Here is a 13,253-nt window from a genome sequence, read left to right on the forward strand (position 1 = left end):
GTCTCGTTTCTGTCTGCATCTGTGAAAACCTCTGGACTCGCTCCAAAACTCACCTCTCCAAACCAGAACGTACACGGAAACTCTGTCGGGCAGGAAAAAAAACGAGGCAAACGTTAGAATACGACAATATTACTGTGAAATTTGAAAAGTTTGTTTATACATATTATTACATATATTTTTTACATAAGAACTTAAATTTAAAGAGGGAAAGTGCTAACATGCTTAAGTTTTATTTTATTTTATATTTTGACGTGTTTGACTCTTTATGAAAAAAATTGTACCAGTGTTGAAAGTTAATGTCATATCAGGGTAAATTGTGGGAAAAAATAAAATAAATAAATAATAATATAATAATAATTATAAATTAATTTAATAATCATAATAATAATAACAATAACAATAATCATAATAATAATAACAATATTATTATTATATTTTTTTTCTTATGACTTACTGTTTATTTGTAGATCTCAGTTTGTGTTTTTCATAATTTTCAGTAAGATAAGTTATTTAAAATTTATTATTATATCATTATTATTCTATTTTATATTATATTATTGCCAACCACCAAAAACAACAGGACATCCCAGTTTTTTATTTTGAAATTCTGGTCTAACCAGAAATGAAGCAGTTTGGAGGAGCATCAAAAATTTCTTGACCAAAAAACTTGTGTCCAGTTGACAAATTGATTTTTTCCTTTGCTTACAACAGGTGAGCTGATTTGTGCTGTTCAACAAACAAACAAACAAATAAAACTCTCACACATTAAATTAGTCACAAGCTAGTTAGCGTTAGCATTAGCATTAGCATTAGCATTAGTCAGCAGTTTTTCAGTTAGTCACTCTCAGCTTTTTGTTGAAAACAGAATTGTGAACGCTCAGACTGATCACCAGCTCCTGAAAACACGCTCTTTAAATCATTTTTGTATTTTTTGTATTTTTTTTTTGAGACAATTGGACACAAAATTGACAGTGTTTTCACTAATTGCTAATGTGTGCGTTGTGTCTCCATGTTAACTACTGAACATTCCACAGTACACATTTTTTTTCTTTTTTATTGGAATGCTCCTTTAGATGTGCCACCTCATTTTCAAGGGGATCCAAAAAATATAAAACATTAGTAGTACAAAATACAATACAAAACAATAGATAGAATACAAAACTTATAGATTTACATTACAAAACACAAACACTTTTTATTTATTTATTGTTCTTTTGTTGTTTGTTGTATTTTTTCTATTTGTGTCTTATATTTTGTTATGTCTTCTGTTTATTTTGTTATTAATGTACTGAGTATTAATTTCCTCAAAATGCCCCCCCCCCCTAAAAAAACAAACAAACAAAAAAAACACAACAACAAAAGAACAATAAATAAATAAAATGTGTGTAAACCCTCATGCCCTTCTCCCAAATCCTGCAAAGATATCTGATTTATACAAAAAAAGTATACATTTTATAACAATGATATAAACAAATGAAAAATAAGAATAGAATAAACTGAAAAATAAAAAAAGATAAACTAAAAACCTAAGCAGTGAGTTCTGAGATATGAAAACAAAGAGGATTTAGGATTTTATGTGTTTGAATGATGATAAAGTTCATAAGTTTGTGGGTATCTGTTCCAATCTGAAGGAGTTGTACTGTTAATGTAGAGCCCCCCCAGCGCGATGTCACTGTGACGTACTTTGCTTAACCTGAGCTTCTTCTTTCCCGTTTCTGTCTCCGTGGAAACAGGTGACTCCTCTGACGGCGCTGAAGTTCGCCGAGCTCTCCGCCAAAGCTGGAATCCCCAAAGGAGTCATCAACATCCTGCCTGGATCCGGTGAGGGCCTCTGCGGCTTTAGTTTCACTGATGAACAAGAAGTCTTCTATGTATGCAAATTTGTTCCGTAATTAATATAAATAAATGATATAAAATTCTTGAACAATAAAACACTTGATATTTAGGTACAGACAGAACACAGAGGACTTATTTTGACCTTGAGAGATCAGGAGAGACACATTTTGCTCAAATACGTGGGTTAAAATCCATCTGTACCAAACACAGTGTAGCCGCGAGGTCTTAAAAGTCTTAAAAAGGTCTTAAATTTCATGTTCCTAAATGAAGGCCTTAAAAAGTCTTAAATTATGTTGTCCAAGTCTTAATTTTTTCACAAAGGTCTTTTTTTGTAGACTCACCCGGGCTGCAGTGCAAAGTTAAACAAAGGGAGGAAAAAAAAAAGTGAAATTATGTAATGTGAATGAACGTCTAATTTGGAGTTTGCACAAACAGTACTTTGTTTTCTGGCACTGGCGGCAACGAGTAAACAATCAGTTCCGTCTGCACTGCCCAAGACGCAAAACTCTGGTCAGATCTGCTCACGTCGCGTACACGTTTACGTCACAAACATCACCACCGAGCCGCCTGACATCATACACAATTGAATTCTACACACTTTTGCATCATCGTTCGCACACAGATTTCCTCCCAAAAATGCTCATCTAAACGCGGAATAAAAAGTGAAGACACAACTCCAGTTTGTGTCTTCTGTTCAGACCGCCATCGTATAAACGTATCTTAGATTCTAGATATAGTTCTGTAGTTGGTTTGTCTTAATTTTCATTGAAGTGGTCTTAAAAAGGTCTTTAAAAAGTCTTAAATTTGGGGTAGTCAAACCCGGGGCATACCCTGCAAACAGAAACTGCTGTTATTGTCATGTGTGTGTTCTAAACCCTGGTTCTGGTTCTGGTTGTTTTCAGGCGGGATGGTGGGGCAGAGATTGTCCGACCACCCAGACATCCGTAAACTGGGCTTCACCGGCTCCACGCCCATCGGCAAACAGATCATGAAGAGGTAGAATCTGATCGCTGCAAAACTTCTGCTTTTATTACTGTGTTTGTTAAAGCCGCCACACGATACAGGAGAATTTGCCCGATTTTGGCTGCTTTTTTTTTTGCTTCTCCTTGAGTTTCGGGAGGTGTGACACGAGTTTGAGTCTTCGTCTGCGATTTTGAAGCCGCTGCGCTCCTAGTGTGTGTATTTCAGTGTCAGATCGTAACCACCAGTACAATAACGACTGATAAAACAGATTAGTGATGGACACAGAAGCGCAAGATACAAACTAGAGGTCTGCACGGGATAGAATTTTCAGTCCCGCTCCCGCAAAGAATTGTAATTTTCAGTCCCGCTCCCACAAAGAATTGTAATTTTCAGTCCCGCTCCCGCAAAGAATTGTAATTTTCAGTCCCTCTCCCGCCTGCATCTGCGATATTTTCCCGCCCGCAATTCCCGCAAGATGTGAACGTTTGCTTTCTTAAACTCTATCAAACACGGAGAAACGGAAAGGAATTGGGCTGCGTATGGGAGGAGGCGCGGTAGACGGTCCGGCAGCATGGTTAAGTCCTGGCTAAATCCTCTTTTAGTCCTGGTTTTAGACCTGTTTTAGACCTGATTTAGTCCCAGTTTAGTTCTGGTTTAGTGGCGCAGCTCACGCGACGTACGGGAGCAGGGCCTGTCCGTGCGGTGTTGGGAAGGGGGAACGGTCTGCTGCTTAAAATGTTTTTATTAATGCCAAAATAAAATATCCAGCACAAATGATGCATGATATTCTTACATTCATCATTTGTATATTTTACTTTACTCACATATTTAGTTTGCGGGACTGGAGTTTATCCCACCCTCGCCTGTAATGAGTTTTCAAAATGTGTCCCGTGCCGCACTGTTTTGCGTCGGGTCTAATACAAACTTGGGAAATAGTGAAAATAATGAGCAAACTTTATTCCTCACCTCTTGTGAAGCTGCAAATTTAACCTGCAGCATCTTGTCCACGTTATCATAGAAATTGTCCAACGCAAATAATGACCCCAGTCCAAAAAAGCGCGCTGTGAATCCAGTTTTTTGCGTTCTTTAAAAGTAAAAAGGTGGGAGTAGTTCCTCACGTGTGTCTGTTTACATCCACACAGCGCACGGATCGAGGTGAAGCTGCAGATTAGCGACAGTGACTCTACTTCCTGTCGACTTTATCTCCAGTCTTTTATGCTTTAAAAATCCTGTATCTGAAGTATCTTACATAATAATAAGACAGTTTGGACTTCGCTTTGAGTCTCAGAGCGAGTGGTTTTGCTGTAGACGGGAAACAGCTGATGAGATCACAGCGCTCACAGATTTACACACTGCAGTCTTTACGATCGGAGATTTTAAGTCTCATAAGATTCGTCTCGTGTTTGTGGTGTGCGCTTTTTGTCGCTCGTTTAAAAATCGTTCAAGACTGAAAAATCCTGTAGTGTGTGGCGGCCTCTAACCTGTGTGTGTGTGTGTGTGTGTGTGTGTGTGTGTGTAGCTGCGCTCTGAGTAACTTGAAGAAGGTTTCTCTGGAGTTGGGGGGGAAGTCTCCTCTGATCATCTTCAGTGACTGTGACATGGACAAAGCCGTGAGGATGGTGAGTCTGATCCTCGTCCGTTTCTTTTAGTAAATCTCACTTTTGTAACTTTGCACAAAAACAGCTTCAGAATGTTTCCTGCCTCTGCTGTTTTTAGGATTATATATTCCGATTTTTGTATTTTAAAAAATCACATTTTCTTATTGGTTAGTACTAATATAGTGATATTATACAGTAGTCATGGTTCTGGCTTAGTCCTGGAATAGTCCTGGTTTAGATCCTGGTTTACTTTATGTTCTTCTGTGACTGGACAAGTCTTACCTGTGCCTGTGTGTGTTCAGTGAATGTTTTATAGGTTGGTATGTTTTTTGTTTGTTTTGTATGTTTTGTATGTTGTGTATGTTTTTTGTATGTTGTGTTTGTTGGTGTGTTTTGTATGTTTTGTAGGTTTTTGTATGTTTTTTGTTAGTTGTATATGTTGTGTATATTGTTATGTTTTTGTATGTTGTGTACGTTTGTATGTTTTTGTATGTTTTTGTTTTTTGTTGTGTATTTCTTGTATGTTTTTGTATGTTTTCTGCATTAGTGTGTGTTTGTGTGTAGATGTTCGTGTACATTCTTGTGTGCAGGGCATGAGCTCGGTGTGTGTTTGTATGTTGTTTTTTTTATATGTTTTGTATGTTTTATGTATCTTGTATATTTTTTGTCTCTATGTTTTTATATGTTTATTTTTTGTGTGTCGATGTTCATGTATGTTGTTGTGTGTTCAGGGTATGAGCTCGGTGTATGTTTTGTATGTTTGTATATTTTTTGTGTGTATATATTCATGTGTGTTTGTTGTGTGTTCAGGGTATGAGCTCGGTGTATGTTTTGTATGTTTGTATATTTTTTGTGTGTATATATTCATGTGTGTTTGTTGTGTGTTCAGGGCATGAGCTCGGTGTATTTTAACAAAGGAGAAAACTGCATCGCCGCTGGACGTCTGTTTGTGGAGGAATCCATCCACGACGAGTACATCAGCCGAGTGGTGAGCGCAAACACACACACACACACACCGGGCAACCGTTTAAATCAAAAACACAAATATATATACAATTATTTTTGATCACAGTATTTATTTCACATTTTAATTATGACACGTCTAGAAGCATTTACGTCTGACTGAAAGAGACTGAAATCTGAAGTTTAAATAATACAAGAATCCCAGGCATGTTCGTAAAGGTCTAAACTACAAGACTTTACTCAAAATAAGACCTCATGCAGACACAGGGAGGGCATCTGACACACGGGGACATTTCTGAACATGTTTGTAGAGTCTAACCTTCAGGATTATCGTTGAGTCACTTTTGTCTCATTAATATTCACAGAATTACAGAGGCTGATCTACAGACAGTCATTGGTTTGTTCATGTGTTTTGATTTTCACAAATCCAAATTTAATATTCGTAACTTGTATTTTGGTCTTTACAAATAGATGTGTATTTGTAAATATATATATTTTTTTGCATTTTGCATTTGTAAAACTGAAAATGCTGTTTGTAAAATGTGATTCGCATTTGTGGATCAACAATTGCACGAATTTACAGATTTCCTTTATCATGTGTTTTTGAGAAATTCTTTTGAGAAATTCGCGAACACAGACACAAATACACAGGCGTCCACTAGAGGGCAGTGTTGTTGTAGGCATTAAGTTAGAAAGAGACGATGAGGTTTGCTAACACATGTAATCATTCCCTAACGCATCATAAATAATAATCAATAAGGCATTGGATTTTTAGACAATTCGTTAATGTTACGTAGGTATGAATGTGTGGTATGAGACAGGTCTGTAACATTAATTAATTGTCTATAAAGCCAATTCCTTTTTGATTATTAATTATGATGTGTAGTTATGAAATTATAACAACACATTATAGTTAATAACAACACTGCCCTCTAGTGGACGCCTGTGGATGTGAATCAGCTGTGAGTCTGTGTTTGGGGATTTCTCAAAAAGAATGTCTCAAAACAAATACATCATAGAGGAAATCTGTGAATTTGTGTAACTGGTGATCCATAATGAACAAATGAAAACAAATATTTACAAATACAATAAGTATATTCATTACTAATTATTAATATGTATTAAATACAATAAGTCAAAATAGTAATGATGATGACCGGCCTTTTTATCGTGTGTACAAATGTGATCTTAATGTAAAGATCAGATTTGAGCTGTAGACAGTTGAATAAGTCACTTGTGGTAAATTCTCAGTTCATTCTGTGATTTATTTGTTGCAGCTCTGATCTTGAAATGACTCTGTCTCTTTAATAATCGTTCAGTGGGATTTTCCTGCTTTGTGTCAGTGACTTAAAATAGTTTAATATTAGTTTCTCTGTGTGTGGATTTCTCAAAAAGAATGTCTCAAAAATACATCATAGAGGAAATCTGTGAAATTTGTGTAATTGGTGATCCACAATGTACAAATGTTTTATTTTATTTTATTTATTTATATTTTTTGCAAATGAAAAAAGATATATTTACAAATCCACATCTATTTGTAAAGACCAGAATAGAAGTTACAGATATTAAATTTGGATTTGTGGATCAAAACACACGAACAAACCAATGATATTTGTAGATCAGCCTCTGAGCTTTTGTAAAAATTAATGAGACAAAAATAACTCCATAGATTATAGATTTTACACAGAATATGATCACATGGAGACACTGGGAGGGCATCTGACGCACAGGGATGTTTGTAGAGGCCTAAACTACAGGGTCAAAAGGATATGATATTACCTATTGTGATTTGACAGGAAGGGCATCTGGTTTAATAAGACTCTGACTGTTTCGTTGTGGTGAACTCTGCAGAGATGAGGACTGGACTTAAATGTATTTTCTTATTTCCAGGTGGAGGAGATAAAGAAGATGAAGATCGGGGATCCTCTGGACCGATCCACAGACCACGGCCCCCAGAACCACAAAGCTCACCTGGACAAACTACTCGAGTACTGCGACATCGGCGTGAAGGAGGGCGCCACGCTCGTGTACGGCGGGAGACAGGTGGACAGACCAGGTGAGTGTGTGATGATAATAATAAATCATAATCATAATAAATCATAACCATAATAAATAAATAAATAACACATAATAAATCATAATAATAATAAGCCATAATAAATCGTAATTAACTATAATAAATCATAACTGTAATAAATAATAATAATAAATAGTGATTAACTATAATAAATCATAACCATAATAAATAAAATAGCACATAATAAATAATAATAAACCATAATAAATTGTGATTAATAATAAATTGTGATTAACTATAAAATCTGAATGAACTATAATAAATCATAATTATAATAAATAATTCATAATTAAATATATAAATTGTGATTCATTATAATAAATCATAATCATAATAAATCATAACAATAATAAATAAAATAACACATAATAAATCATATTAATAATAAGCCATAATAAATCATAATTAACTATAATAAATCATAACTATAATCAGTAATAATAAATCACAGTGGAGTGTTAAAACGCACTTTTACTCTGTGACTTTTAACACCACGTGAGTTGTGTGGTTCACTGTGTCTTTTATTTATTTTACTTACACTGGTCCCTCTTTTATCACGAGGGTCACGTTCTAAAAATAACCTGCGATAGGTGAAATCCTCGAAGTCGTCAACTTTATATTTTACAATGATTCTATCAGTTTTAAGTGTGTAAAACTCCTCAGCACAAACTTTCGACACTTTTCTCACACAGGACACTTACAACACTTTTTACATTCTTCTTAAAACTTATCGCTGCTGTCGTCCTTTTGTTATTTTCCTCCTTCTTTATGTAACGAACTGAAGATTCATTTATTCTGTAATGGAGCCGACAGCACAGAGTCCTGCACAAGTTCAGTTTTGGAGACTCGCACCCGTGAAGTACAGGACCGCACCTGCCCGCACCTGCCCGCATCTGCCTGCACCCGCCTGTTAACCCGAAATTATATCAAACTTTTGCACTGCATATACTATGGACTGAACCAAGACTAAACCAGGACTAAAGCAGGACTGATTCCAGGACTGATTCCAGGACTCACTGTCGGGACGGGCTCGGGGGTGACCGCAGGAGAAAGGACCCGTGTTTTGGCGCAGAGGTCTACCCGGCACCGCCCGCCCGTAAAACTCCTGGATGTTAAAACCCGCCCGTTTCAGCGGGTATCCAACCCGGTGCAGGACTCGGTGCTTCTCTCTTCCTTCAGCGTGTCCAGAAGTCCAACTTTTTGTGCGATGGTTAAATCTTCCGCTGCCTTTTGGGAGCGAGCGCAGGAGACTTTGTCGGTGCAGAATGTTTCCTCGACATTGTGGGTTTTGTTGGGGAGAAAACGTCTTCAGAATGTCACTGCTAAAGATCCAATATTTGTGTAAAATTTGGCAGCTGAGCCCATTCTGTACTGTACAGGAGACACAGCACAGAGGAGACTGACAATGATCTACAGTCCCTCAGCCAATCAGGACGCAGGGGGAGGAACACAGTCCACGTTCATACACTGTAAAAAAAAAAAAAAAAAACATGCAAAATTGCACTAAAAAAATCAGCAAAACAGCGAGACCACGAAAAATGAACCACGAAACAGCGAGGGACGACTGTATTTATTTATTGTTTCTATCTATTTAATTTTTTTAGTACTGCCTTTATCTATTGATTTTATTATTTCTATTCATCGATTTTATCATTATTCTTTTATCTGTTGATTCTGTTAGTTCCTTTTTTATAATTCTGTTGGCTTTTTATAGTTACATGTTTTACATTTCTGTGTGAAGCATTTTGGAAACTGACTTGTTTATAAAATGTGCTCTACAAATAAAGTTGGATTGGATAAATCATAATAAACCATAATAAATAATAATAAATCATAATAAGTCATAGTAATTGGTGTTGTTGTGTGTGTGCAGGTTTCTTCATGGAGCCCACCGTGTTCACAGACGTGGAGGATCACATGTTCATCGCCAAAGAGGAATCTTTTGGTCCTGTGATGGTCGTGTCCAAGTTTAAGGACGGGTGAGAAACACTGACCCCCTCTCCTCTTTCACGTCTCTCTCTCTCTCTCCTCTTTCTCTCGTTCTTTCTCCTCTCTCATGTCTCCCTCTCCTCTCTCTTTCCTACCTCCTCTCACACTCTCTCCTCAGAGACGTGGACGGCGTTCTCTCCCTCCTCTCTCATCCCTCTCTCTCTCTCTCTTTCTTCAGAGACGTGGACGGCGTTCTCTCCCTCCTCTCTCATCCCTCTTTCTTTCTGTCGTTCCTCAGAGACGTGGACGGCGTTCTCTCCCTCCTCTCTCATCCCTCTCTCTCTCTCTCTCTCTTTCTTCAGAGACGTGGATGGCGTTCTCCCTCTCCTCCTCTCTTTCCTCTCTCTCCTCTCTCTCTCAGAGACGTGGACGGCGTTCTCTCCCTCCTCTCATCCCTCTTTCTTTCTCTCGTTCCTCAGAGACGTGGACGGCGTTCTCTCCCTCCTCTCTCATCCCTCTTTCTTTCTGTCGTTCCTCAGAGACGTGGACGGCGTTCTCTCCCTCCTCTCTCATCCCTCTCTCTCTCTCTCTCTCTCTTTCTTCAGAGACGTGGATGGCGTTCTCTCTCTCTTCTCTCATCCCTCTCTCTCTCTCTCTCTCTTTCTTCAGAGACGTGGATGGCGTTCTCTCCCTCCTCTCTCATCCCTCTTTCTTTCTCTCGTTCCTCAGAGATGTGGACGGCGTTCTCTCTCTCCTCTCTCATCCCTCTCTCTCTCTCTCTTTCTGTCGTTCCTCAGAGACGTGGACGGCGTTCTCTGTCTCTCCTCTCATCCCTCTTTCTTTCTCTCGTTCCTCAGAGACGTGGACGGCGTTCTCTCCCTCCTCTCTCATCCCTCTTTCTTTCTCTCGTTCCTCAGAGACGTGGACGGCGTTCTCTCCCTCCGCTCTCATCCCTCTTTCTCTCTCTTTCTTCAGAGATGTGGACGGCGTTCTCTCCCTCCTCTCTCATCCCTCTTTCTTTCTCTCGTTCCTCAGAGACGTGGACGGCGTTCTCTCCCTCCTCTCTCATCCCTCTCTCCCTCTCTCTTTCTTCAGAGACGTGGATGGCGTTCTCTCTCTCTCCTCTCTCATCCCTCTCTCTTTCTCTCTTTCTTCAGAGACGTGGACGGTGTTCTCTCTCTCCTCTCATCCCTCTCTCCTCTCTCTTTCTTCAGAGACGTGGACGGCGTTCTCTCCCTCCTCTCTCATCCCTCTCTCTCTCTCTCTCTCTCTTCCTCAGAGACGTGGACGACGTTCTGCGCAGAGCCAACGACACGGAGTACGGTTTGGCGTCTGGAGTTTTCACGCGCGACATAAACAAAGCGATGTACGTGAGCGAGCGTCTGGAGGCCGGGACCGTCTTCGTCAACACGTACAACAAAACAGACGTGGCGTCGCCTTTCGGAGGATTCAAACAGTCCGGATTCGGGAAAGACCTGGGTCAGTACCACACAGTCAAACTCATGAACTCATGTTACTGAAAGACCCAGAGTTTGTGTTATTCTGTTTTTTTTAAGTTATGAAAAAACATTTACAGTTGTTTAAAAGTGTTTTTCAGACTGAAAACCATCGTCTTATAAATATGAGTTACTCCACGTGTAAAATATACTAAGGGCTGCTGTCTGTATTAACCCGCTGCCCTTGGAAGGATCAGCCAGATGTCTTGAATTAGTTTGCTTTATTGAGTATCCAGTATTAGCAGAAAATGGTGTAAGTGTGTGGTTCTGTGGAAAACAAGGTATAAAAAATGTTTATTAAATAACTATACAACTATACATAATAAAACACATGGATATATTAAACAACTCTAAACATAAGTAACAAACATCATATAGATTAGTTATGCAGACATAATAAATTGAGCTGCTCTGACTATACTGCACCATTAAGAGGTGCCATACCTAGATTCACACTGTCTCTCTGTATGACGCATGCAAATGAGGCCAAAACAGGCCGAAACACAATAAAGAAAAGTTTATAGCAACAACAAAACAAAGAGAACATCTACTTATGTTTATATTACGCACACACTACCAAAGATGAAAATAACCTCTAAAAAAAACACAACAAGAGCACACTCCTCGCAGTCTCTCACTGAACCCCAACACCTGGCCCCAGCCCTGCACGATGGGGCCACATAAGGGGCCAAAGTTCTGATTGGTCGGATCTGCATGCAGTGACAGTCTCCATGCGGAAGACCAAGAACACAAGGCCTTTTTAACACCACGTTTCTTCAGCCTCGAGCTCTGGAGTCTGTTCCACGCAGCTCCCCAGAGGCTTTAAGAGTTACACATACAGGATTATGGAGAATAATTGAACCCTTCTAGACCCATGGTTTCATACGCGATACCTGGAAATATGTTTTATAAAACTGCACATAACTTTACAACCATAAAAGATAGAAACATACTTTTTTTTTTTTGCCTTGATAAGCTCAGAGTTGAGGCTTTCCAAGCACATTCCCGGCATTATCCTCCATCATTACACAGTGTGTGGGAAAACAAGTGTCCAGTAGGAACTTTGTTTTCCGTCAAACTCATGCGCTTTGTCCATTTTGATTGGGCCAAACTTTGCCAAAGAGTGTAGTGAGTCAAAATGGTCGATTCTCTGAGCGTAAAGTATGAACAGCAAGTTTGGATTTACAATTTCACTCACGACTTACTGTAAAAATAAGAGACAAAATATAAATTAAAACAAACAAAATTTAATGCATAAGTCATTCGTTCCAGAGATCTACATCTTACAAAACGTAACACTTTATACTCTTTTTTTTTTTTTTTTATACTCTTCTATAGTGTTAGACTTTTTTAAATCATCATTCAGATTGTTCCATAAACTAAACCCTGGAACACAAATACAATCACTTTTTTTCTTAGTTCTTATATTCATTTTTTTTTAAGATGCCAGTTTTTGTTTAGTTTTTTTCATGCAAACTAAAACTAATGTTAACGAAGTCACAAAAGTTTGTCGTTTATGATTAGGGTTGGGTCTCGTTAAAGGTTGTATAGAAGATTTTCCAAGGAAAGAGAAATACATTGACTGCAGCTCCCTAAGTAGAAACGTCTCCTCCCGCCTCCTCCTTACGCTAGAAATTACAATTGTTTACAGCCGGTGCTCGTTCAGAATCGCTGTTGAAGTTTCTTGTCCAGAAGTAATTTATCGACCGACGCGTCTTTAGTCTTTAGTCCCTTCGTCTGCTTCAGTCGCACCATCGCTGGAAGGAATCTCCAAGAATCACCTCAGTTTGTCTTCGCTCCTTTTCCCCTTCTCTTCTTCTTTCAGCGACCTCAAAAACGGACTTTCTTTTGCGGCGAACTGGTCGTGGATTCTCGTCCGCCGTCGCAACAAACTTTGTACGAACTGCGAGGAAGTTACAGAACCACTGCGTTGGTCGAGTAAACAGCGTCTTGCGTCTGTGGAAATGCGTGAGAGGCAAATATAAACCAAATAATCCCAGCGCGCCGGCGACTCAGTTACACTAGAAACGTAGGGAGTTTGATTGACGACCTAACAGCCAATAGAAAACGAGGTAGCCTTTTTATCTATTGGCTGATGTTTATCTGGCCCCATCACGTCCACAGTTGATGGATTTTCATTCTTTTTTTTTTTTTTTTGTTCATCATAATTACAAGGCTGCTGCGTCTCTATAACGCTATTTTGAACTTTCATTGACAATTTGAAAAAAAATTAAATAAAAATCCTCCATACAACCTTTAATGATAGTTGCAATCAATGTCAATACTGTTCACTTTTGATTTGACATGATACATTTCAAATTGATCCAATATGGTTCAATTAAAAAAAAGGTTAAATCATGTCTGTGATACTAAAAGTCTTTGTTAAACCAC

At 38.5% G+C, this 13,253-nt stretch overlaps 1 protein-coding gene across 1 annotated transcript in view; it reads left to right on the plus strand.

The window, feature by feature from the left end:
• The window catches only part of aldh1l2 (aldehyde dehydrogenase 1 family, member L2), a 59,560-nt gene that overhangs the window by 43,974 nt on the left and 2,333 nt on the right, over positions 1–13,253 (plus strand). Inside the window, 7 exon segments of the mRNA XM_055160011.1 lie at positions 1,734–1,821; positions 2,739–2,832; positions 4,319–4,418; positions 5,287–5,385; positions 7,251–7,416; positions 9,311–9,416; positions 10,646–10,845. Coding sequence (XP_055015986.1) covers positions 1,734–1,821; positions 2,739–2,832; positions 4,319–4,418; positions 5,287–5,385; positions 7,251–7,416; positions 9,311–9,416; positions 10,646–10,845 — 853 coding nt within the window.

This window comes from Boleophthalmus pectinirostris, unplaced genomic scaffold (assembly GCF_026225935.1).
Source record: "Boleophthalmus pectinirostris isolate CB_2022bp ecotype Guang Dong unplaced genomic scaffold, ASM2622593v1 HiC_scaffold_2826, whole genome shotgun sequence".
Classification (NCBI taxonomy): Eukaryota; Metazoa; Chordata; class Actinopteri; order Gobiiformes; family Gobiidae; genus Boleophthalmus; species Boleophthalmus pectinirostris.